At 44.5% G+C, this 26,522-nt stretch overlaps 1 protein-coding gene across 2 annotated transcripts in view; it reads left to right on the top strand.

The window, feature by feature from the left end:
* LOC106611269 (uncharacterized) overlaps nt 1-25,815 on the top strand; it is a 42,908-nt gene extending 17,093 nt beyond the window's left edge. Inside the window, exons 2-13 of one of the 2 annotated variants that reach the window (XM_014211298.3) lie at nt 7,109-7,170; nt 11,740-11,835; nt 12,218-12,301; nt 13,244-13,336; nt 13,521-13,714; nt 14,054-14,247; nt 14,527-14,609; nt 14,848-17,406; nt 18,162-18,391; nt 19,312-19,402; nt 19,550-19,608; nt 23,424-25,815. In XM_014211298.3, the coding sequence (XP_014066773.1) occupies nt 7,109-7,170; nt 11,740-11,835; nt 12,218-12,301; nt 13,244-13,336; nt 13,521-13,714; nt 14,054-14,247; nt 14,527-14,609; nt 14,848-17,406; nt 18,162-18,391; nt 19,312-19,402; nt 19,550-19,608; nt 23,424-23,565 (3,887 nt within the window). In that variant the 3' untranslated portion in view covers nt 23,566-25,815. The remainder of the gene's footprint in view (nt 1-7,108; nt 7,171-11,739; nt 11,836-12,217; nt 12,302-13,243; nt 13,337-13,520; nt 13,715-14,053; nt 14,248-14,526; nt 14,610-14,847; nt 17,407-18,161; nt 18,392-19,311; nt 19,403-19,549; nt 19,609-23,423) is intronic. The other variant, XM_014211301.3, reaches the window with a different exon arrangement.
* Nucleotides 25,816-26,522: the final 707 nt, after the last annotated feature.

The following is a 26,522-nucleotide window of genomic DNA, read 5'->3' as shown; positions in this document are numbered from 1 at the left end:
AACAAGCGCGATCGGATTCGATCCCGGTCTTTGTCTATTATACTTGCTTCTGGCACACTTTCCACACTTTCCTAAGAGATGTTTATATGTTTATATCCACCATGCTGATGCAGAGTTGTATGGTAAGCTCTGACATTACTGCTTGTTCCTTTAAATGAATAATTATCACATGAACAGTGGGTGGATTTACCCTGCAAAGATACACTAAACTCCTACAAGAACAGCCTTTGTCAATACACATCTAGTATTTACAGATCTGTGTCATTATGCATCTAGTATTTACAGATCTGTGTCATTACACATCTAGTATTTACAGATCTGTGTCATTATGCATCTAGTATTTACAGATCTGTGTCATTACGCATCTAGTATTTACAGAGCTGTGTCATTACGCATCTAGTATTTACAGATCTGTGTCATTGCACATCTAATATTTACAGATCTGTGTTCATTAAAAGCACTGAGTGCTAATTGCCTCTTAATGATAATTGTTCCGTCCCACTGTGCTGTCCCCCCTCTGTTTGACACTGTGAGATGGTATAAAAGAGTTGTAGGCTCTGTCCCAATGTTGGTACAGAATGTTAAACAGGACAATGATATCCCAGTGAAAGGCTTTCTCTACCATATAGTTGAATCTCAGTTGGTTGCTTCTCAGCTGGCTCCGCCACTCTTTGCATGGCAAGCAAATGAGAGTGGCCTCACTGCTCTCACGAAGTCTGTGTTTGTCTAAAGCCAGCGCCAACACACTGAGCCAAAAGAGAGGGAAAGGGGGTATATAGAATATATACAGTACCAGTCAAAAGTTTGGACACACCTACTCGTTCAAGGATTTTTCTTATTTTTTTTTTATTACTATTTTCTACATTGTAGAGTAATAGTGAAGACATTTGAACTATGAAATAACACATATGGAATCATGTAGTAACCAAAAAAGTGTTAAACAAATCCAAATATATATTATACTTGAGATTCTTCAAAGTAGCCACCCTTTGCCTTGATGACAGCTTTGCACACTCTTGGCATTCTCTCAACCAGCTTCACCTGGAATGCTTTTCCAACAGTCTTGAAGGAGTTCCCACATATACTGAGCACTTGTTGGCTGCTTTTCCTTCACTCTGCGGTCCAACTCATCCCAAACTCTCAATTGGGTTGAGGTCGGGTGACCAGGTCATCTGATGCAACACTCCATCACTCTCCTTCTTGGTCAAATAGCCCTTACACAGCCTGGATGTATTTTGGGTCATTGTCCTGTGGAAAAACAAATGATTGTCCCACTTAACACAAACCAGATGGGATGGCGTATCGCTGCAGAAAGCTGTGGTAGCCATGCTGGTTTAGTGTGCCTTGAATTCTAAATAAATCACAGACAGTGTCACGAGCAAAGCACCATCTCACTTCCTCCTCCATGCATCACAGTGGGAATTACACATGCGGAGATCATCTGTTCACCTTCTCTGTGTCTCACAAAGACAGCAGTTCGAACCAAAAATCTTAAATTTGGACTCATCAGACCAAAGGACAGATTTCCACCGGTCTAATGTCCATTGCTTGTGTTTCTTGGCCAAAGCAAGTCTCTTCTTTTTATTGGTGTGCTTTGGTAATGGTTTCTTTGCAGTAATTCAACCAATAAGGCCTGATTCACGCAGTCTATTCTGAACAGTTGATGTTGAGATGTGCCTGTTACTTGAACTCTGTGAAGCATTTATTTTGGCTGCAATTTCTGAGGCTGGTAACTGTAATGAACTTATCCTCTGCAGCAGAGGTAACTCTGGGTCTTCCTTTCCTGTGGCGGTCCTCATGAGAGCCAGTTTCAACATAGCGCTTGATGGTTTTTGCAACTGCACTTGAAGAAACTTTCAAAGTTCTTGGAATTTTCCAGATTGACTGACCTTCATGTCTTAAAGTAATGATGGACTGTTGTTTCTCTGATTATTTGAGCTTTTCTTGCCATAATATAGACTTGGTCTTTTACCAAATAGGGCTATCTTCTCTATACTACCGCCTACCTTGTTACAACACAACTGATTGACACCTGTTAACTGAAATGCTTTCCAGGTGACTACCTCATGAAGCTGGTTGAGAGAATGCCAAGAGTGTGCAAAGCTGTCATCAAGGCAAAGGGTGGCTACTTTCAAGAATCTCAAATATAAAATATATTTTGATTTGATTTAAACTTGTTTGGTTACTACATGATTCCATATGTGTTATTTCATAGTTTTGATGTCTTCCCTATTATTTTACAATGTAGAAGATAGTAAAAATAAAGAAAAACCCTGGAATGAGTAGGTGTGTCCAAACTGTTGACTGGTACTGTACGTCTGGCTGCCAAGAGCCTAGGACTGAAATGTCCTGCTTTGTTTTGAAACTTTTTATCAATACATCTTTTTTTTTTTTATTAAATGGAGAGTGTCGCATCTCAACTTCTGATGTATCATTCGATTATTTAAGGGAGCACCTCTTCTACAGTTGTTCGAACACAAAACCCATTTTTGCCTTGCCAACTACCTATCTAATTTATTTATATGATAATATAGGATTATTAGATTACAATCATGACATTTCCTCTGCCGCGCCAGACATTGAGGCTTCAGTTTCTCCTCGATATTGGGTTAACCTGATAAATCCTAACAATAGAAAGAGTATCCACGGTAACAGCAGTATTATCTAATAAGATAAGAGCTGCCTCCAAAACTAACAATAGCCCGGATAAGATGAGGGTAGATAGAGTGCATAGAGAATTGCTTGTCAAACTGTACACGTTGACACATGGACATTCATATTGAACAACAGTGAGTTTGAATGTGACATGCCAGACAGACGAGAGGTACTGGTTCTCAGTTGCGAACCAAATGGCATACTATTCAATACATAACTACTTGTGACCAGACTCCTATGGGCTCTGTTGAAAGTGTGTGCACTATATAGGGAATATAGGGAATAGGGTGCCATTTGGGATGCCTTAGTTCCACACAAAGAATGACCTCATCTTTAATGGCAGTGCAGCCAGAGATCTGGAATAATGTCACTGCTCTCAGGATGTGTCATCAGGGCTTTGGGATACAGCATATAGAAAATAGATGTCACGCTGGTATAAAGGATTTGGAGACAGGCGCACGAATACATAATAGGGGTTTTTAATACACCCAAAACAAACACGTATACAAAACACTGGGATGTACCCAAACCAAAGAACGAGGGTAAACCTCATAGAACAACGTGGTACCCGTAATACACAATGAACAAAACACGCAGCACAGAAGCTATAACAACGCATCGGTACTCACACGACCAATGGACATGGGAACAATAACCAGCAAGGACAATGGGGAACAGAGGGCACATATAAACTCCGCCAAAAAATAAACATCCCTTTTTCAGGACCCTGTCTTTCAAAGATAATTCATAAAAATCCAAATAACTTCACAGATCTTCATTGTAAAGGGTTTTAACACTGTTTCCCATGCTTGTTCAATGAACCATAAACAATTAATGAACATGCACCTGTGGATCGGTCGTTAAGACACTAAAAGCTTACAGATGGTAGGCAATTAAGGTCACAGTTATGAAAACTTAGGACACTAAAGAGGTCTTTCTACTGACTCTGAAAAACACCAAAAGAAAGATGCCCAGGGTCCCTGCTCATCTGCGTGAACGTGCCTTAGGCATACTGCAAGGAGGCATGAGGACTGCAAATGTGGCCTGGGCAATAAATTGCAATGTCCGTATTGTGAGACGCCTAAGACAGTGCTACAGGGAGACAGGACGGACAGTTCATCGTCCTCGCAGTGGCAGACCACGTGTAACAACACCTGCACAGGATCGGTACATCCGAACATCACACCTGCGGGACAGGTACAGGATGGCAACAACAACTGTCCGAGTTACACCAGGATCGCACAATCCCTCCATCAGTGCTCAGACTGTCCGCAATAGGCTGAGAGAGGCTGGACTGAGGGCTTGTAGGCCTGTTGTAAGGCAGGTCCACACCAGACATCACCGGCAACAACGTCGCCTATGGGCACAAACCCACCGTTGCTGGACCAGACAGAATTGGCAAAAAGTGCTCTTCACTAACGAGTCGCGGTTTTGTCTTACCAGGGGTGATGGTCTGATTCATCGTCAAAGGAATGAGCGTTACACCGAGGCCTGTACTCTGGAGCGGGATCGATTTGGAGGTGGAGGGTCCGTCATGGTCTGGGGCGGTGTGTCACAGCATCATCGGACTGAGCTTGTTGTCATTGCAGGCAATCTCAACGCTGTGCGTTACAGGGAAGACATCCTCCTCCCTTATGTGGTACCCTTCCTGCAGGCTCATCCTGACATGACCCTCCAGCATGACAATGCCACCAGCCATACTGCTCGTTCTGTGCGTGATTTCCTGCAAGACAGGAATGTCAGTGTTCTGCCATGGCCAGCGAAGAGCCCGGATCTCAATCCCATTGAGCACGTCTGGGACCTGTTGGATCGGAGGGTGAGGGTGAGGGCCATTCCCCCCAGAAATGTCCAGGAACTTGCAGGTGCCTTGGTGGAAGAGTGGGGTAACATCTCACAGCAAGAACTGGCAAATCTGGTGCAGTCCATGAGGAGGAGATGCACTGCAGTACTTAATGCAGCTGGTGGACACACCGGATACTGACTGTTACTTTTGATTTTGACCCCCCCCCCCCCCTTTGTTCAGGGACACAATCCATTTCTGTTAGTCACATGTGTGTGGAACTTGTTCAGTTTATGTCTCAGTTGTTGAATCTTGTTATGTTCAGACAAATATTACACATGTTAAGTTTGCTGAAAATAAACGCAGTTGATAGTGAGAGGACGTTTCTTTTTATGCTGAGTTTATAACATACTAATCAGGGGAAATGGGAACCAGGTGTGTGTAATCAGACAGTCACACATCCTATAAATCACCACCAGCGTACAATGATATACATTCAGTCACACATCCGATAAATCACCACCAGCGTACAATGATATACATTCAGTCACACATCCGATAAATCACCACCAGCGTATAAATCAACACCATTGTACAATGATACACATTCACAGTCACACATCCTATAAATCACCACCATCGTACAATGATACACATTCACAGTCACACATCCTATAAATCACCACCATCGTACAATGATACACATTCAGTCACACATCCTATAAATCACCACCAGCGTACAATGATACACATTCACAGTCACACACACACACACACACACACACACACACACACACACACACACACACACACACACACACACACACACACACACACACACACACTCTCTAACAGACTGAGGTATTCGAGTGGGTCCAGAAACAGCGTGACATAATATTTCATAATACCGCCAAACACAAACGCTACAGTAAGGCTCTCTGCAGAGGACCTTCCTATTTGGCCCAGAGTATGTTATTCCTTGAGCGGAGCAGTAATTTGGATCATGTACCTGTACAATTAGATCAACAGTGAGTTATGGAAGGCCATGGTTATTAAAGTATCGGTGTGTTTTATTTCACTAGCCTGTCATGACATGGGTGTTTTCCCACAGTGGCTAATTGACACACAAATCACTGCCCTCATCAGAGAGGAGGTGTACGTAATGTACTGTGTATTACTGTGAATAACAGTGTATGACAGTGTCACACAAGCAGCTAAATAAGTATCAACTACACAGCACATTATCTATGAGCTCATCATGTTCTTAGGCTATGAGCTCATCATGTTCTTAAGCTATGAGCTCATCATGTTCTTAGGCTATGAGCTCATCATGTTCTTAGGCTATTAGCAAAGAGGATACAATAGAATAGAACAGTCTGATAGAATGTAAACATCAGTTTATGATGATTAATAGTCTTATAAGCTTAGTGTGACACTAGAAACAGAAATACATGAAGAGCTCAGTGTTAATTACTAAGCTTTCTTATGTAATCTCCTGGGGGTTCTTTCCTCCTGCCTGCGACTGATTCTCTTTCCCAGAGCAAAAGCAGGAGCCTGCTTTTACTGCAGTGTGACTGTGTGTGTGTGACTGTGTGTGTGTGTCTCCCTCTCTCTCTGTTTCTGCATGTCTCTGTCTGAAAGTGTGTGTGTGTGTGTGTGTGTGTGTGTGTGTGTGTGTGTGTGTGTGTGTGTGTGTGTGTGTGTGTGTGTGTGTGTGTGTGTGTGTGTGTGTGTGTGTGTGTGTGTGTGTGTGTGTGTGTGTGTGTGTGGTGGGGGGGGGGCATGTCTCTATAATGAAGGGGCCATTTCCCAGCGTTCCACTCCCAGTGCCAGCAACCAGACGGAAACCAGCCAACAACTAGCCACAAACCAGCCAGCAACCTTAAAGACACAAAGAGCCTGGCTGGTCTGGGCCAGGGGCTGGGGCTGGTCTGGGGCTTGGCGACAGCTTTGAGCACTCAGCTGTGACAGAGAGGGAGAGAGTGAGAGAGAGTAGAGAGAGTGTGTGGGGGGGGGGGGGGGGAGCAGAGGCTTAGATTGAGGCCTACTCAGGGTCCAGTGATAGCAGCAAAAGGAACCGTGTCTAAAATCCAGATGAAACTTTGTTTGGAGATTAGGACCAGCAGTACTCTGGGTCAGCTGCTTATGTTTGGCTCAATGCCGTGAAGTCGTGAAGGAGCTCTTACATGTGTGAACAAATGCCTAATTTACAACAAACTCACACCAGAGGAAGGAAGAGATCACCCCATGTGGGAATTGCCTGGTGGCTGGCCAGGGAAAATGAGGTTGTCATGAAATAAATGGTATTTAGAGAATGAAAAAGGATGATTTCATTGGCTGCTGGCAATTTTTGGTTTGTTGATATAGCACATTATTCTAGCCTGGGTCAGTCTGTTTCTGCTTTCTATAACTCCTAATGGAATCGTCATGTTTGGCTTGACAATGACAGTGGATTAGGCAGAAGCACGAACAGATCTGGGACCAGGTCCCGGTCAAAAGTAGTATAAGGAATAGGGTGCCATTTGGGACGTACAGTAGTCTGGTAGTAGAGGCTGTTGTCTTACATGAGTCGTCAGTATTGATGCTGCTAGTCTCTTCTCTTTATTCCCATCTTTTATCCACAGCCACCATGTTCACTTCTTCCTCTGTGTTTCTGTTGTTTTTCTGTTTCAGTTGAAAGAGAAGTCGTTCAGAAGAGGACGTTCACACGATGGATGAATCTGCATTTGGAGAAGGTAAGTCAGTCTACAGATCAGGATTTGGATCAATTCCATTTCAATTGAAACTGAAATTTCCTACAATGCTTCTTTATGAGAAATAATTTGAATTGGAATTTCAGTTAACTTCCTGAATTGACTGAATTGAAATGGAATTGACCCCAACCCTGCTACTAGAGGTCGACCGATTAATCGGAATGGCCGATTAATTAGGGCCGATTTCAAGTTTTCATAACAATCAGAAATCGGTATTTTTGGACACCGATTTGTCCGATTTTTTTTATTAGATATATATCTTTTTTTTACCTTTATTTAACTTGGCAAGTCAGTTAAGAACACATTCTTATTTTCAATGACGGCCTAGGAACGGTGGGTTAACTGCCTTGTTCAGGGGCAGAACGACAGATTTTTACCTTGTCAGCTCAAGGATTCAATCTTGCAACCTTACGGTTAACTAGTCCAACACTCTAACCACCTGCTTTACATTGCACTCCACGAGGTTACGCGAATGCAGTAAGAAGCCAAGGTAAGTTGCTAGCTAGCATTAAACTTATCTTATGAAAAACAATCAGTCAATCATAATCACTAGTTAACTACACATGGTTGATGATATTACTAGTTTATCTAGCCTGTCCTGCGTTGCATATAATCGCTTAGGTACACGTTGCTCCAACCATAAACATCAATGCCTTTCTTAAAATCAATACACAAGTATATATTTTTAAACCTGCATATTTAGTTAATATTGCCTGCTAACATGAATTTCTTTTAACTAGGGAAAATGTGTCACTTCTCTTGCAAACAGAGTCAGGGTATATGCAGCAGTTTGGGCCGCCTGGCGCGTTGCGAACTGTGAAGACTATTTCTTCCTAACAAAGACAGCCGACTTCGCCAAACAGGGATGATTTAACAAAAGCGCATTTGCGAAAAAAGCACAATCGTTGCACGACTGTACCTAACCATAAACATCAATGCCTTCCTTAAAATCAGTACACAGAAGTATATATACTGCTCAAAAAAATAAAGGGAACACTAAAATAACACATCCTAGATCTGAATGAATGAAATAATCTTATTAAATACTTTTTTCTTTACATAGTTGCATGTGCTGACAACAAAATCACACAAAAACAATCAATGGATATCCAATTCATCAACCCATGGAGGTCTGGATTTGGAGTCAAACTCAAAATTAAAGTGGAAAACCACACTACAGGCTGATCCAACTTTGATGTAATGTCCTTAAAACTAGTCAAAATGAGGCTCAGTAGTGTGTGTGGCCTCCACGTGCCTGTATGACCTCCCTACAACGCCTGGGCATGCTCCTGATGAGGTGGCGGATGGTCTCCTGAGGGATCTCCTCCCAGACCTGGACTAAAGCATCCGCCAACTCCTGGACAGTCTGTGGTGCAACATGGCGTTGTTGGATGGAGCGAGACATGATGTCCCAGATGTGCTCAATTGGATTCAGGTCTGGGGAACGGGCGGGCCAGTCCATAGCATCAATGCCTTCCTCTTTCAGGAACTGCTGACACATTCCAGCCACATGAGGTCTAGCATTGTCTTGCATTAGGAGGAACCCAGGGCCAACCGCACCAGCATATGGTCTCACAAGGGGTCTGAGGATCTCATCTCGGTACCTAATGGCAGTCAGGCTACCTCTGGCGAGCACATGGAGGGCTGTGCGGCCCCCCAAAGAAATGCCAACCCACACCATGACTGACCCACTGCCAAATCGGTCATGCTGGAGGATGTTGCAGGCAGCAGAACGTTCTCCACGGCGTCTCCAGACTCTGTCACGTCTGTCACATGTGCTCAGTGTGAACCTGCTTCATCTGTGAAGAGCACAGGGCGCCAGTGGCGAATTTTCCAATCTTGGTGTTCTCTGGCAAATGCCAAACGTCCTGCACGGTGTTGGGCTGTAAGCACAACCCCCACCTGTGGACGTCGGGCCCTCATACCACCCTCATGGAGTCTGTTTCTGACCGTTTGAACAGACACATGCACATTTGTGGCCTGCTGGAGGTCATTTTGCAGGGCTCTGGCAGTGCTCCTCCTGCTCCTCCTTGTACAAAGGCGGAGGTAGCGGTCCTGCTGCTGGGTTGTTGCCCTCCTACGGCCTCCTCCACGTCTCCTGATGTACTGGCCTGTCTCCTGGTAGCGCCTCCATGCTCTGGACACTACGCTGACAGACACAGCAAACCTTCTTGCCACAGCTCGCAATGATGTGCCATCCTGGATGAGCTGCACTACCTGAGCCACTTGTGTGGGTTGTAGACTCCGTCTCATGCTACCACTAGAGTGAAAGCACCGCCAGCATTCAAAAGTGACCAAAACATCAGCCAGGGAGCATAGGAACTGAGAAGTGGTCTGTGGTCACCACCTGCCGAATCACTCCTTTATTGGGGGTGTCTTGCTAATTGCCTATAATTTCCACCTGTTGTCTATTCCATTTGCACAACAGCATGTGAAATGTATTGTCAATCAGTGTTGCTTCCTAAGTGGACAGTTTGATTTCACAGAAGTGTGATTGACTTGGAGTTACATTGTGTTGTTTAAGTGTTCCCTTTATTTTTTTGAGCAGTGTATTTTTAAACCTGCATATTTAGCTAAATGAAATCCAGGTTAGCAGGCAATATTAACCAGGTGAAATTGTGTCATTTTGCTTTCATTGCACGCAGTCAGGGTATATGCAACACTTTGGGTAATTTGTCAGAATTTTACGTAATTATGACATAACACTGAAGGTTGTGCAATGTAACGTTTTGTTTTCGAGATGATAGTTTCCGGATTCGACCATATTAATGACCTAAGGCTCATGTTTCTGTGTGTTATTGTGTTATAATTAAGTCTATGATTTGATAGAGCAGTCTGACTGAGCGGTGGTAGGCAGCAGCAGGCTCGTAAGCATTCATTCAAACAGCACTTTCGTGCGTTTTGCCAGCAGCCCTTCGCAATGCATTGCGCTGTTTATGACTTCAAGCCTATCAACTCCCAAGATGAGGCTGGTGTAACCGATGTGAAAAGGCTAGCTAGTTAGCCAGGTGCGCGCTAATAGCGTTTCAAACGTCACTCGCTCTGAGACTTGGAGTAGTTTTTTCCCTTGCTCTACATGGGCAACGCTGCTTCGAGGGTGGCTGTTGTCGATGTGTTCCTGGTTCGAGCCCAGGTAGGAGCGAGGAGAGGGACGGAAGCTATACTGTTACACTGGCAATACTAAAGTGCCTATAAGAACATCCAATAGTCAAAGGTATATGAAATACAAATCGTATAGAGAGAAATAGTCCTATAATTCCTATAATAACTACAACCTAAAACATCTTACCTGGGAATATTGAAGACTCATGTTAAAAGGAACCACCAGCTTTCATATGTTCTCATGTTCTGAGCAAGGCACTTAAACGTTAGCTTTCTTACATGGCACATATTGCACTTTTACTTTCTTCTCCAACACTTTGTTTTTGCATTATTTAAACCAAATTGAACATGTTTCATTATTTATTTGAGGCTAAATTGATTTTATTGATGTATTATATTAAGTTAAAATAAGTGTTCATTCAGTATTGTTGTAATTGTCATTATTACAAATCAATAAATTAAAAAAAAAAAAAAATCGTCCGATTAACCGGTATCGGCTTTTTTTTGGTCCTCCAATAATCGGTATCGGCGTTGAAAAATCAATATCGGTCGACCTCTACCTGCTACACGTAAAATAACCCTAGGTTCAGGAAATAGTCTGCGTACTCCAGTTTGTGGCGAGATAAGCTTAATTTTAGGGATTTTTCTTTCAACAACAACAAAATCCCTAGAATTAAGTATATCTCACCACAAACTGGAGTACGCAGACTAATTCCTGAACCTAGGGTTATTTAAGGTGTCAGAAGCACCTCATTTGTATTTTACTACCTTCTCTCTGACAACACTTTGAGTCTATCCCTCACACAAACAAATAGTTGTTGCCTTTCCCTCTGCCGTATAAATGATAGATGGATGCAGAGGAACTGCTAATGCAGAGACAACATAACAAATTAATTAGTCAGTAAATGCTAATCTGATAGAACGTGTAGATGCTATCTGTCTGTAATAGAGTGGATTTACTTCCCCCTAATGCTGTACAGGTGGTACTGTGGCTGCATCTCAAAATGGCAGCCTTTTCGTTATGTAGGGCCCATAGGGCTCTGGTCAAAATTAGGGCACTATAAAGGGTGCCGCAGTCATCATACATCAGTCATCATACATCAGACATCAGTCATCATACATCAGTCGTCAGACGTCAGACATCAGTCATCATACATCAGTCATCAGACATCAAACATCAGTCATCAGACATCAGACATCAGTCATCAGACATCAGTCATCAGACATCAGACATCAGACATCAGTCATCATACATCAGACATCAGTCATCATACATCAGTCATCAGTCATCATACATCAGACATCAGCCATCAGACATCAGCCATCAGACATCAGCCATCAGACAAACTCACTTTAGCAGTTTAGCATCATCAAAGGAAGACTGAAATGTGTTTAGATTTTTACATCATCAGGGCTGTTGAAAGATGAACTCTCCTCTCCTCTCCTCAGTGCACTCCTCCGATGGAGGTGAATGACCTGTTCAGAGATATCCAGGATGGAAGGATACTCATGGCTCTGCTGGAGGAACTGTCTGGATGCAAGCTGGTGAGATTTCCCTTTTAAACAATATTACACCATCCACAGTGTATTCAGATGTTAGTGGTGGTTTGTTGATTCATGTGTATGCGTTCCAAATTGCACCCTATTCCCTATGGGCACTATGTAGGGAGGTAGTGCTGATTAATAACTGGGGTTCTGTCACAAATGGCACCCTATTACCTATGTAGTACACTACTTTTGACCAAAGCCCTATGGGCCATGGTTAAAAGTAGTGCACTAAATAGGGAATAGGGTGTCATTTGTGAGGCAAGCCATGGATATGCTAGATATGGAGAAGTCATGTGTTAAAGATTGTGTTTGACTTTGTTATCAGTAGCTAACTAACAACACACCTGTTGATCATTGTATGGTTGATGTCCTCCGCCAGCTTCATGGATGGAAGCCGTCCTCACATCGTATCTTCAGACTGAACAACATCGCTAAGGTCCTTACCTTCCTGGAGGAGAGAAATGTGAGTATCACAGCCAATCACCTATGAATATCGCAGCCAATCACCTATGAATATCGCAGCCAATCACCTATGAATATTGCAGCCAATCACCTATGAATATCGCAGCCAATCACCTATAAATATCGCAGCCAATCGCCTATGAATATCACAGCCAATCACCTATGAATATCACAGCCAATCACCTATGAATATCACAGCCAATCTCCTATGAATATCACAGCCAATCACCTATGAATATCACAGCCAATCACCTATGAATATCACAGCCAATCACCTATGAATATCACAGCCAATCACCTATAAATATCACAGCCAATCACCTATGAATATCACAGCCAATCACCTATAAATATCACAGCCAAGACTGGATGTGTCTAATATAAATATCTTGAAATTGTAAAAGAAGATTTAGAGCAGCAGCTTAATACCCTTCAATGAAATTGGTTACTGATGTGAAATTTTTGAAATCTTGCTTAGAGCACTAGCCAGTCCCACCAGAATTTCGCATGGATTTTTTGTGATATTTGTGGGCAATTATGCTTGATATTGTTGTGGCAATTCTGACATTTTGCATGGCAATATGAAATGGTGTTGTCCAATTTGTCGCGAAAATGCGCTGACGAGTGAAAAGGTTAGTTGATGTGTGGCTTCATTGAACCATATTATGAGGTCAATGTGCGGTGATTGGTTGACATTGTGAGCCCTCTTTTTGTATGGCGGTGATGCGATAATATTGTGATGATTTTACTGTTTTATGCAGAAACAGTGCGGTGATAGGTAAAATTTGTAAGCCCTCGCATAATATGCGGGAATTGTTGATTTTCCCCAAAAATGTGCGATTGCAGAATTGCGAAATCCTGAAGGGACTGACTAGCATACCATAACTGTCTAAACATCCTGTTGATTGGTTGGATGTTTACCTGGGTGTGTTTACCTGCACAGGTGAAGCTGGTCAGTATTGACGCTGCAGATGTTGCCGATGGCAACTCTTCCATCGTTCTTGGACTCATCTGGAATATCATCCTGTTTTTCCAGGTAAACTCTCTCTCTTTCCTTCGCTTTCTCTTCTTACCTCTGTCTTTCCACTGCTCTCTCTCTCTTTCCTTTTCTTTCTCTTTCTCTTCTTACCTCTGTCTTTCCACTGCTCTCTCTCTTGCTCTCTCGCTCTCTCTCTAGAAGATATGCAAATCATGAAATAAGGGCCTCCTCTGTCTCTCAGATCAAGGAGCTGACAGGGAACATTAAGAGTCAGTTTCCCTCGTCCTCCAGCCTCTCCTCGCTCCCCACCAGCTCAGACTCCGACACCTCCCACTCCAGCACACCCTCCTTCGAGAGACCGCGCTCCATCGCCATGAGGGATCATGGGAAGCCCATCAAGACGCTCCTGCAATGGGTCCAGAGACGAACCAGGAAGTGAGTGGTGATTGGACAGCAATCATATATCAAATTCATAAGAGATGATCTCACAAATTGGATAGTTTATTTGATTAGCCTGAAAATCCAGTACAGGCAACAGTAAATACAATAATATACATACACACAAGTTTGAAAGTTTGATTGCAATGCAGTTTTGCCAGACATCGTGTTTAAGTGTTGTCAGTTGTTGCTGACTTGCTGAGTCCTGTCTGTCTGTCTGTCTGTCTGTCTGTCTGTCTGTCTGTCTGTCTGTCTGTCTGTCTGTCTGTCTGTCTGTCTGTCTGTCTGTCTGTCTGTCTGTCTGTCTGTCTGTCTGTCTGTCTGTCTGTCTGTCAGGTACGGTGTGGCGGTGCAGGACTTTGGGAAGAGCTGGACCAGTGGGCTGGCCTTCCTGGCTGTCATTAAGTCTATAGACCCCAGCCTGGTGGACATGAGGAGAGCTCTGCTGAGGACAGCCAGGGAGAACCTAGAGGATGCCTTCAGGACAGCTCACTACAGCCTGGGCATACCCAGACTACTGGATCCAGAGGGTAAACTATTCAATTCCAACTCAGTTCAATTAAATAAGACTTTATTCATTCCCACAAGGGGCAAATATGCTAGCCTGGTCTCAGATCAGTTTGTGCTGTATAGCCAACTCCTATGACTGTTGTCATGCCAAACTGTTTGACATGACAGTGGTCATAGATAGCAGTTGACAAGACAGCACAAGCAGATCTGGATCCGGGCTACAATTATGCTGGACAAGCAGTGGAAATTTTCCACTAGTCTGTCCTTCTGTTATAATTCTCACTTTAATATTTGCATAGACGTGACCATCAACCCTCCAGATGAGCAGTCCATCATGACCTATGTGTCCCAGTTCCTAGAGCACTTTCCTGGGATGGAGGAGGTGAGAGAGGCTGCATAGAGTGCATAGGGGTCTGGCCAAAAGTAGTGCACCATATAGGGATATGTAGTATAAACAAACCACAGATGACTCTCTCTCTGTCTCGCTCTCTCTGTCTCTCTCCCTCTCCCTCTCTGTCCCTCTCTCGCTTGTTCTCTCTCTCGCTTGTTCTCTCTCTCTCTCTCTCTCTCTCTCTCTCTCTCTCTCTCTCTCTCTCTCTCTCTCTCTCTCTCTCTCTCAGCTCCAGGAAAATGCATCTGATGTGATACAGAGGAGTGTGTCGTCAGGCAGACTCAGCTGTCGTGTCAATGACTCCTCCCACGACCTGATGAACGGCGTCCACCGGAGCCGGGACAGAGAGAGGCCCTACGTGGTCCGGAGAGACTGGGTCCAGCCCCCGCCCAAAATCTTAATCTCCTCCGTCTCCGAGGAGCTCAAGTCTCCCACTTCCCCGGTCGCGGTGGAGCGCTCCTGGGTCAACGAGGGCTCGTCGGTTGGTTCCACCTCCAGCCCTGTCTTCACTGTCTCCACCTCCAGCTCCCCGCAGCCCTCCTTCGTCGACTCGGTCATCGGCTCTGTGTCTTGCGACTCACCAATCAGTGACTCTGTCATCGGTTCACCAGACTCTTGCTGGGAGGGCCATCCAAACGAGGCAGTGACTCCAGACAGGTTCGTGGAGAGCCGTAGCGATGGATCGCTATGTGACAGCGGGCTATCCTGGGACATGAACATCCCTCCCTCTACCCCCCACGGGGTCACGCCCGACCTGGAGGAGCCGTTGCCCTCAGTTACGGGGCTGACAGGGAAACCCCAGGATGAGGAACAGGAAGTGATTCCGGAGCTGTTTGTTGACGAGGGAAACTACTCTCTAAACTCGTTGGTGAGCACACAGGACAGATCCAGAACACACCCAGAGAAAGAGGAGGACGGGGGGGAGAGAGAGGAGGACGGGGGGGAGAGAGAGGAGGACGGGGGGAGGAAAGAGGAGGAGGAGTATAACTACATTCTGAACCTGAGTGTGGACAAGGCAGGCAAGCAGGAGCCTGATCAAAGAGAAGGAAATAACAAGTACAGGTCAAGTACAGGTCAGAGTAACAGCGTTAACAAGGAGCAGGGGTGGCCATCTTTAGAGCTCTCTGACGAGCCTCAGGAAACTGACTCTGACCAGAAGGGGGAGAGTGTGTGTGGGGGTGAGAGTGTGTGTGGGGGTGAGAGAGGAGGAGCTGTGAGTTCTCCACAACATGAGAAAATCAGCCAATCAAAGCAGGGCTCTGACATCACACATCAGGTGACCCCCGACCTGCATGAAGAGCCCAATCAACGGGACAGTGTCCCGGAGACGACAGACAGGACATCAGAATGTGCCAAGAAGGAAACGGCGGAACCATCTAGAGATTCCAGGAAGGCTGGAAACCCTGAGGAAGAGTTAGCTAAGGAACGTTCTGATAAAGCAGAGGGTCAAAGTGATGTGACTGACAGAGTGGAGATGGAACACAGACAGACTACTTCTCTGTCAGAGAGGGACAGAGATGGGGAGCGGTCCCTGGAGGGGTCAGAGGAAAGGCACAAGCAGGTCACAGAAGAGTCTGAAACACAAGAGAAGATAACAGATGTTCAGAACGGCCACGTAGAGTCACAGGAGAACACTACGACACAGGTTGATGATGTCACAGAGTCGACGCATCCACAACCGTATATGGAGATGGACCAGAGTCGGACCATCCTGGGGGGCCCCTCAGAACAATGTCTGGACCCGGTGGAGCAGAGCCATACTGGGACAACTCCTGCCTGCACAGATGGTGGGCAGAGTTCCACACTCCTAACAGAGGCCGGTAAGGAAGGGACCCTGAGCCCAGAGATAGAAGCGGAGGCTGGGGATGAAGACCTGTGTGGGCCCCCTGGAGGTGGCTTGGTTGAGAGGACTGGAAAGTGTGAGAGAGCCTCTTGTGTTGGAGATGCTGACGTGAATGTAGTAGCTCCTGAGGAGAAGAGAGTCGCAGAAAAGGAACATGACTGGGTGGATGGGTCTGGGACCACAGACAACACAGAGACAGTAGTGGAGGTCCCCCATCAGTGCAAGCCAGTTTCCATTATACCCCTTGACATGGTGTACTACCCCCACTATGACGTCCACATCTCCCAGGTGATCGAGGCTTTTGTGGAGCCTAACCCTGGATCGGTCCTCACTGGGCTGGTTCCTCAGTCTCCTCTCTCTGACACAAACACCCAGAGCCAGGCTGTACTGCATAGCCAGGAGGAGAGAGACTCAGAGAAGGACACAGGGGATCATACTGATGGTGGTCATAGTGAGACAGAGGCCTCTGCTGTTGAAGAGACAGGGGACAAAATGGCCGACACAGAACAGAGTGAAACAAAGCCTGTGAATATGACCTATACAGACACTGAGAGGAGGAGTGCTTTGGGGTCTGAAAGTGAACCAATGGACTTGTTCCATACAGACAGTGATGCTAACGAGAGTTCTAGATCGGCCCTTGATGAGCCAATGACAGTGAGCGACACTCTGGAGCCAATGGATCTGTTCTACCCGGATACAGATGATTGTGGCCCTGTAGAGGAACCAGAGAACGACGTGGAGACATCGCCGTGGTCCTCCTCCTTCAGCAAGTCAGTAGAGACCTGGCCCTCAACCTTCAGTGTGGCAGCTCTAAAACCAGCACCGTCCTCAGAACCAGAACCACTGCCAGAGACACACACACAGACACACACAGACTCACACACACACAACACGCTGTATCAAGAGGAACTCTGTGAGGTGTCAACCACACAGGAGCACGATAAGGTAATCCAGTGTTTATGGAAGGCAAGGACAGGTGTGTGTGTGTGTGTGTGTGTGTGTGTGTGTGTGTGTGTGTGTGTGTGTGTGTGTGTGTGTGTGTGTGTGTGTGTGTGTGTGTGTGTGTGTGTGTGTGTGTGTGTGTGTGTGTGTGTGTGTGTGTGTGTGTGTGGGTGACCTGACCTTGTGTATGTACATGGTGATCCAAGCAACATCAAAATGACATGACATACACAGAAGGTCAGGTCACTGCCTCCATGTAATTCCATTGTGATAATCTGTCTCAGATTCCCTATATGGTGAACTACTTCCATCTGAGACGCGGAAAGATTATGACATATGGGGCCCGGGTCAAAAGTAGTCCACTATAAAGGGAGCTGGATGCCATTTGGGATGCATCCCTGTGTCTGCACTTATTATCGTTATTACCATGTCATCTAGTTTTTCTGGGGGTCTGATGTATGTATGTTTGTATGTATGTTTGTTGCTGTATGTTCTGACCCAGATGTCAACCACTATGAATGATTGATAGGCCAGAGGAGCAGAGGAAGATGGATGGTGTATTTAGAGAGCGCTGCGCCATGATAAACCCTCTGAATCTAGATCACACCGTCTGTGTACCAAGCTCATATATTTAGCAGTCATTTTGTACGCTTGGGCCAGTGAATCAATCATTAGAACGTGATCAATGAGTTAACGACTTATAGAGTAGTTAGGTGTTAGAGAATTAGTGATATGTTTATGCTACTCTACTCTACAAGGCTCCTTTATCCCAACACCATCCACATTACCAGGAGATTGAGGTGAGAGGGGGCTCTGGTGGATCAGACCTCCAGGAACGGTGCTCCATGCTGGGTGAGCAGACGGCGGGAGACGGTACTGTGGTGGAGACCCACCGTGGGCCTGCTGAGAGCAGTGATCTCACCATGACTGACGAGGAGAGGCCTGGCTCTGCTGCTGCTGCTGCCAGAGAAAGCAACGAGACCGTGAGGTAGGAGGCTATTCTTAGCCCCCCTGGTTCAGATGAGGCTTCGTCCCAAATGGCACCCTATTCCCTCTTATTGTGCACTACTTTTGACCAAGGCTCTGCACAAAACTAGTGCACTATGATAAAAATACAGTAGGTTTCATTTGGGACACAACCTGAGAAACTCAACAAAATTACAGCAGTGAAGGACATGACTGTTAGAGCAAATTGCCTTAAAAGTACTGGTCATAGAAATGAGTAGAGGCTCCAAGCAATTCAAGCAATGACTGATTCTGAAATATTGTATAATAATACTCAAGGGTCTTTTTCCTCTTGGCTTTAATGAGGGAAATGTACTGTATGTTACTGCATGTCATTGTGCAAACAATATCTGTAGAAACATGATGTTGTCTTTGTTCTGAATGAGAGCGTTCATACATTTTTAATCTAGAAGAAACATAAACATAGAATAAACTCTCATTCACCTTCTCTCTGTCACGTTCTCTCTGTCACGTTCTCTCTGTCCCGTTCTCTCTGTCACGTTCTCTCTGTCACGTTCTCTCTCTGTCACGTTCTCTCTGTCACGTTCTCTCTCTGTCACGTTCTCTCTCTGTCACGTTCTCTCTCTGTCACACGTTCTCTCTCTGTCACACGTTCTCTCTCTGTCACACGTTCTCTCTCTGTCACACGTTCTCTCTCTGTCACACGTTCTCTCTCTGTCACACGTTCTCTCTCTGTCACATGTTCTCTCTGTCATGTTCTTTCTGTCACGTTCTCTCTGTCACTCTCTCTCTCTGTCATGTTCTCTCTGTCACTCTCTCTCTCTGTCACTCTCTCGCTCTGTCACTCTCTCTCTGTCACGTTCTCTCTGTCTCTCTCTGTCACGTTCTCTCTCTGTCACGTTCTCTCTCTGTCACGTTCTTTCCGTCACTCTTTCTTAACAGAAGGAACGCTGACAGTGATGGAATCCTAGATGATCAGTGTTCTATGTGTTTTACTCCTCTCCACAAGAGGAAGAACAATGGCTCCAATGAGGTTTGTTGCAAAACATCTCAGATATTTTGTAAGGAAATAGAATTCTTACCTGTATAAATATTATACCATACGAGGAGTTACCTGTTATTTTATCATCATCATTACTCATGTGTTATGGATTGTAATACTCAACCCTCTGTCCCATAGAAGGACAATCAGAAAGGTTTGGCATCCAGCCGAACTCACTGTACCAAGTCTGACACCAGGTATGAATAAGTCAGTAGGTCTCTAGCCCTGAAGGGCTGGGTGGTGCATGGCAGTTATAGGCTCTTCACTGCAAAACAGCGGTTTGTTGCACGAACCGTTGCTCTCTTCCTCATTTGTCACTGGGTGGGGTGTGGCTCGTCATCTAGTTGTTGCCATGACAACCCTCTTGTGTGAGTGTTGAGGCATCACAGGAGTCTGAGGGTGTTTTCACATATAGTCTACTTTAAAATAACTGATCTCAGTCCTCTTTAAAGTGAACTCTGGTGTAAAAAAAGTGAAAGAACTCAGTTCTGTTTGTATTCACACTGCCCTTGAGGACTCAACTCTTTTGCCAGTTCACTTCACCTATTTTGTGATCCGAGTCGTCTTTGCAATCACATTGCTATGTTTAGAAAGGAAACAAGATCTTTTCCCAACATTCACTCAGCGCACTCTGGATTTTTACATGTGCAGGACAAGCCATTCCATCAGAATGTGTTATCAGACAGCTAGATATACACTATATATACAAAAGTATGTGGACACCCCTTCAAATTAGTGGATTCGACTATTTCAGCCACACCAGCTGCCCCAGTCAACTGTAAGGGCTGTTATTTTGACGTGGAAACATCTAAGAGCAACAACGGCTCAGCCGCAAAGTGTAAAGCCACACAAGCTCACAGAACGGGACTGCCGAGTGCTGAAGAGTATAAAAATCGCAACACTTACTATCGACTTCCAAACTGCCTCTGGAAGCAAGGTCAGCACAATAACTGTTAGTCGGGAGCTTCATGAAATGGGTTTCCATGGCCGAGCAGCCACACACAAACCTAAGATCACCATGCGCAATGCCAAGCGTCGGCTGGGTGTCCACATACTTTTGGTCATGTAGTGTACCTACATGACCAAAAGCTGATAGATTATGTTTAGTTAAAATATTAGACAATAATTGTAATCAGAAGAAACTATTAATATGTAAATATTATTGGTTACAGAATAAATAAGAAGAAATAACTGCAGATTAAATAATGCTGTAATTGACAATTGTACACCCAATTTAGGCTACTGGCCCTTTAAGAGCTAGAATAGATGTTGTACCCTATGTTGTGGTTCTCACCAGATATATTATCTTCTCACACTATTCAAAGCCCAATAAAATAAACAGCTTCTGAAGTGCTCTCAGCCTATAGATCACATATTGCAAACAAATAATCTGAACTAAAAAGTCCACACATATTTAGGAATTTCTGTGCATCCTTGACAATCGCTAATCAATATAAAAAATTTAAAAAACAGCACACATTTTTTTCTGCACATTATCTTTTCTCTTTTGTGGCACCAATGGAAACGGTGTTGCAGTAGTCTAGTGTGAGGGGTTATGTCAGGGGAAACAGTGTTGCAGTAGTCTAGTGTGTGGGGTTATGTCAGGGGAAACGGTGTTGCAGTAGTCTAGTGTGTGGGGTTATGTCAGGGTAAACGGTGTTGCAGTAGTCTAGTGTGAGGGGTTATGTCAGGGGGAATGGTGTTGCAGTAGTCTAGTGTGAGGGGTTATGTCAGGGGAAACGGTGTTGCAATAGTCTAGTGTGTGGGGTTATGTCAGGGGAAACGGTGTTGCAGTAGTCTAGTGTGAGGGGTTATGTCAGGGGAAACGGTGTTGCAGTAGCCTAGTGTGAGGGGTTATGTCAGGGGAACGGTGTTGCAGTAGTCTAGTGTGTGGGGTTATGTCAGGGGAACGGTGTTGCAGTAGTCTAGTGTGAGGGGTTATGTCAGGGGAAACGGTGTTGCAGTAGACTAGTGTGTGGGGTTATGTCAGGAGAAACGGTGTTGCAGTAGTCTAGTGTGTGGGGTTATGTCAGGGGAAACGGTGTTGCAGTAGTCTAGTGTGTGGGGTTATGTCAGGGGAACGGTGTTGCAGTAGTCTAGTGTGAGGGGTTATGTCAGGGGACGGTGTTGCAGTAGTCTAGTGTGAGGGGTTATGGCAGGGGAACGGTGTTGCAGTAGTCTAGTGTGAGGGGTTATGTCAGGGGAAACGGTGTTGCAGTAGTCTAGTGTGTGGAGTTATGTCAGGGGAAACGGTGTTGCAGTAGTCTAGTGTGAGGGGTTATGGCAGGGGAACGGTGTTAATGTAGTCTAGTGTGAGGGGTTATGTCAGGGGAACGGTGTTGCAGTAGTCTAGTGTGTGGGGTTATGGCAGGGGAACGGTGTTGCAGTAGTCTAGTGTGTGGGGTTATGTCAGGGGAACGGTGTTGCAGTAGTCTAGTGTGTGGGGTTATGTCAGGGGAACGGTGTTGCAGTAGTCTAGTGTGAGGGGTTATGTCAGGGGAACGGTGTTGCAGTAGTCTAGTGTGAGGGGTTATGTCAGGGGAACGGTGTTGCAGTAGTCTAGTGTGTGGGGTTATGGCAGGGGAACGGTGTTGCAGTAGTCTAGTGTGTGGGGTTATGTCAGGGGAACGGTGTTGCAGTAGTCTAGTGTGAGGGGTTATGTCAGGGGAACGGTGTTGCAGTAGTCTAGTGTGTGGGGTTATGTCAGGGGAACGGTGTTGCAGTAGTCTAGTGTGAGGGGTTATGTCAGGGGAACGGTGTTGCAGTAGTCTAGTGTGAGGGGTTATGTCAGGGGAACGGTGTTGCAGTAGTCTAGTGTGTGGGGTTATGTCAGGGGAACGGTGTTGCAGTAGTCTAGTGTGAGGTGCAAGAATATTGACAAGGGAACCTGGGGAGCTTTGTGTTCACATTGCCCTAAAAAAAGGAACCAGACCTAGCTCAGGCAAACCTAGCTCAGGGGAACGGTGTTGCAGTAGTCTAGTGTGTGGGGTTATGGCAGGGGAACGGTGTTGCAGTAGTCTAGTGTGTGGGGTTATGTCAGGGGAACGGTGTTGCAGTAGTCTAGTGTGTGGGGTTATGTCAGGGGAACGGTGTTGCAGTAGTCTAGTGTGAGGGGTTATGTCAGGGGAACGGTGTTGCAGTAGTCTAGTGTGTGGGGTTATGTCAGGGGAACGGTGTTGCAGTAGTCTAGTGTGAGGTGCAAGAATATTGACAAGGGAACCTGGGAGCTTTGTGTTCACATTGCCCTAAAAAAGGAACCAGACCTAGCTCAGGCAAACCTAGCTCAGATCAACTCTCGAGATGGTCTCAGTTCGGTTCGCTTTAGGGGCTCTTTTGAGGGGTCTGAGTTCCTTTGGAGTGTTCACACTGCACAAAAAAAGGTGTGAAAACACTGTGATATTTGACTGATATCATCCCTCCTGTTGTAATAGTGTGAAACGTTTACATAATGAAATAATCTACAGCCCTCTGGGGAGGGAGATGCCAGACACATAGACTTTTTCCTTAATATGTGACCTGACTATAGAAACCATCAGGTCCTAGTTATAGCTATGTAGTTTATAACTAGGGCCCTTAGTTTTTCCTAGTCATATCAAAACATCCTGACAATTTTATAGTATTAATTTCAGACAGTTGGGTAACATGAACAACACTTCAAGGAAAAGGTTACGGACAGCTGTTCTACGGGCTGGATAAATTAAATCCATCCTGGGCTTTTGTTTTGGTCTCATTAAAGAAGCCGAACAGCTTTTTATATTCTAAATCCTTTTTATTTAACCTCTGACCCCTTTTACTACCATGAATAGTAGCTCTGCTGTTGATATTGCCATAAAGAGATAATCTCTCAAGTCTGTTTAGTTCTGTTGACCTTCTGCTAAACCCTGCTCTGTGTGTGTGTGTGTGTGTGTGTGTGTGTGTGTGTGTGTGTGTGTGTGTGTGTGTGTGTGTGTGTGTGTGTGTGTGTGTGTGTGTGTGTGTGTGTGTGTGTGTGTGTGTGTGTGTGTGTGTGTAGCTGGAGGGAGATGTGGATTCCAACATCATTGACAGAGTACTACATTATCCTGCTGCTGTGGCTGGTCCTCTACTGTCTGTTGGTTCTGCCACAGATCCACTACAGAGACCTGCCACGCCTTCTGCTCAACCTGGACGAATGAACACACACACACTGCCATACACACATCACGTACATGTCACACACACAACACATACACATGCACGTACACACATACACACACTCATTCTCACACGCACGCACATACACTTTGCTATCTTCTCCAGTCAACATTGTCCCTCATTCATATTGGCCCTTACCCTTTTCCTTTCAACACATTTCATATCCACAGCAAATGAAGGCTTTTTTTTATTCCAGAATAATTTAAAGGTTTTTAAAGATTCTGCTTTTTGGCTTTTAATGTGGCTTGAATTGATATGCTTACATTGTAAAGACAAAGCTACAACTCTGTATGTTTCTCTGAGTTTATTGATGTACAAAGAGAGAAGTGTTGTAATAGTCTGTAGGATTGTACAGAACACATTATTTTAAATGTTTTGTTTTCTGCAAAGAGTTTATGAATACAGTTTATGAAGCTTTGCAGTGGGCCCATTTATGTAAATGTTGTGGAAAAACATGTATGTTTCAGATTCATCCCTTTATTTCATTTTTGAATTTACACACCGTTTGATAAGAAAAGTAAGAGAATGTGTGGTATTTCACAGATGCACAAACATCATACCCCCAAGACATGCTAAACTCTCACCATTACAATAGCAAGGTAGGTTAGGATTTTATATCATACCCCCAAGACATGCTAACCTCTCACCATTACAATAGCAAGGTAGGTTAGCATTTTATATCATACCCCCAAGACATGCTAACCTCTCACCATTACAATAGCAAGGTAGGTTAGCATTTTTGGGGGGGTATGATATTTGTGCGTCTGTAACTTTCTCACTCATCATTATTCACGATTCATTCAGGATGATCTGTAATCATGGTAGCATCCACATTAATGCAGAAGTGTTTAGAAACATATTATTATTTACAATAAAAGTGACTCCAAAATGACACAACACATTATTTACCATTCATTTCTATTGGGCGCAAAGTAATCTGAAACACAACCAAAACAAACAGAAAATGCTTGATGTAATCACTGTGTGCTAGGAATATGGGACCAAAAACTAAACTTTTGACTACTTTAATACACATAAGTAAATTTGTCCCAGTACTTTTGGTCCCCTAAAATGGGGGTACTATGAAGGAAAAAAAAGTGCTGTAATTTCTAAACGGTTCACCCAGTATGGATAAAAATGCTCAAATTAAAGCTGACGATTCATTCGTCAGCTTTAATTTAACCTCATAGTCATTGTATAATATCAAATCCAAAGTGCCGGAGTACAGAGCCAAAACAACAACAAAAAATGTCACTGTCCCAATATTTTTGGAGCTCACTGTATTTACACATTTGAGATAATGCACAAATTTCATTGGGCGATGAACCTCTAGAAGGTACTACTTGTCTTACAAGAATCTCTCAGTGGATTCTGCAGAGGCTTGGGAGGGTGTCAGTTGTGAGGCTTGGAGGGTGTCAGTTGAGAGGCTTGGCGGGTGTCAGTTGAGAGGCTTGGTGGGTGTCAGTTGTGAGGCTTGGAGGGTGTCAGTTGTGAGGCGTGGAGGGTGTCAGTTGTGAGGCGTGGAGTGTGCCAGTTGTGAGGCGTGGAGTGTGCCAGTTGTGAGGCGTGGAGTGTGCCAGTTGTGAGGCGTGGAGTGTGCCAGTTGTGAGGCTTGGAGGGTGTCAGTTGTGAGGCTTGGAGGGTGTCAGTTGTGAGGCGTGGAGTGTGCCAGTTGTGAGGCGTGGAGTGTGCCAGTTGTGAGGCGTGGAGTGTGCCAGTTGTGAGGCGTGGAGGGTGCCAGTTGTGAGACGTGGAGGGTGTCAGTTGTGAGGCGTGGAGGGTGCCAGTTGTGAGGCGTGGAGGGTGCCAGTTGTGAGGCGTGGAGGGTGCCAGTTGTGAGGCGTGGAGTGTGCCAGTTGAACTTTTTGAAACAGTGTGTGAACTGCCAAAGATACAGTGTTTGGAATGCTGAATATAAAATAATCAACTCACCACTATAAGTTAACACAACAGAGGAACTAGTTATGAAGTGACAATATTGGTTTACTAATAATATGTTGGTCTTATATTTTAAGGATTTTAAGGATGCTGAAGCATATCAATCTTTGTAATGTCTAAGGATACGTTGGAAGTACAGTATATTAAGGCATTTTTTAAAGTTTAATGATTAATTCCGTTAAATAGTTATGTTTGTATGCATGTGGGTTGTATTTTAAACTGCTGTGATTGATTCAGCTGTGCTTGAGCTTGTAAGAGTCCTTTTAATAAAAAGAGAATGCTTTATGATGAAATGTTTCTTTAGAAATGTTTTTTTAACAATGTCTGTAATTAAGTAATGTACTTTGATAAACATTTTATTTAAATCTGGTTTTGTTTTTACAGCCACCTGTATCTTCAAAATAATTCCTCCAACTAGCACAGAATTCCTATGAAATCAGATTTTATTTGTCACATGCGCCGAATACAACAGGTGTAGACTATACCATGAAATGCTTACTTACGAGCCCTTTCCCAACAATGCAGAGTTAAAAAGGACAAAAAAAATGTGCTAAATAAAAAAAGGAAATAGTAACACAATAAAATAACGAGACTATAAACAAGGACTACTGGTACTGATTCAATACTCAGGGATACGAGGTAGTTGAGGTAATTATGCACATGTAGGTAGGGGTAAAAGTGACAAGGCAATCAGGATAGATAATAAACAGAGTAGCAGCAAAGTATGCAAAGAGTGTGAAAGTGTGTGTGAGTGTGTGTGCTGTGTCAGTGTGTGTGTGTGTGCGTGTGTGTTGGAGTGTCAGTGTAGTTGTGTGAGTGTGTAGGAACACGTTCACCAACAGAAGGGTGAATTTATAAAATGTGTGTAGGCTATGTGTAAAAGCCATACAGTACATATAGGACTTCCTGTACAAAAGGGGATTTTAACAGCCGTCCATGTGAATTTTGATTAAATAGGTTGCCTATACAGACATTGCATGTCTTAGAGAGATATAGATGG

Source organism: Salmo salar, chromosome 09 (genome assembly GCF_965601325.2).
Source record: "Salmo salar chromosome 09, fSalSal1, whole genome shotgun sequence".
NCBI lineage: Eukaryota > Metazoa > Chordata > Actinopteri > Salmoniformes > Salmonidae > Salmo > Salmo salar.
This window is presented reverse-complemented; position numbering and strand designations above follow the sequence as displayed.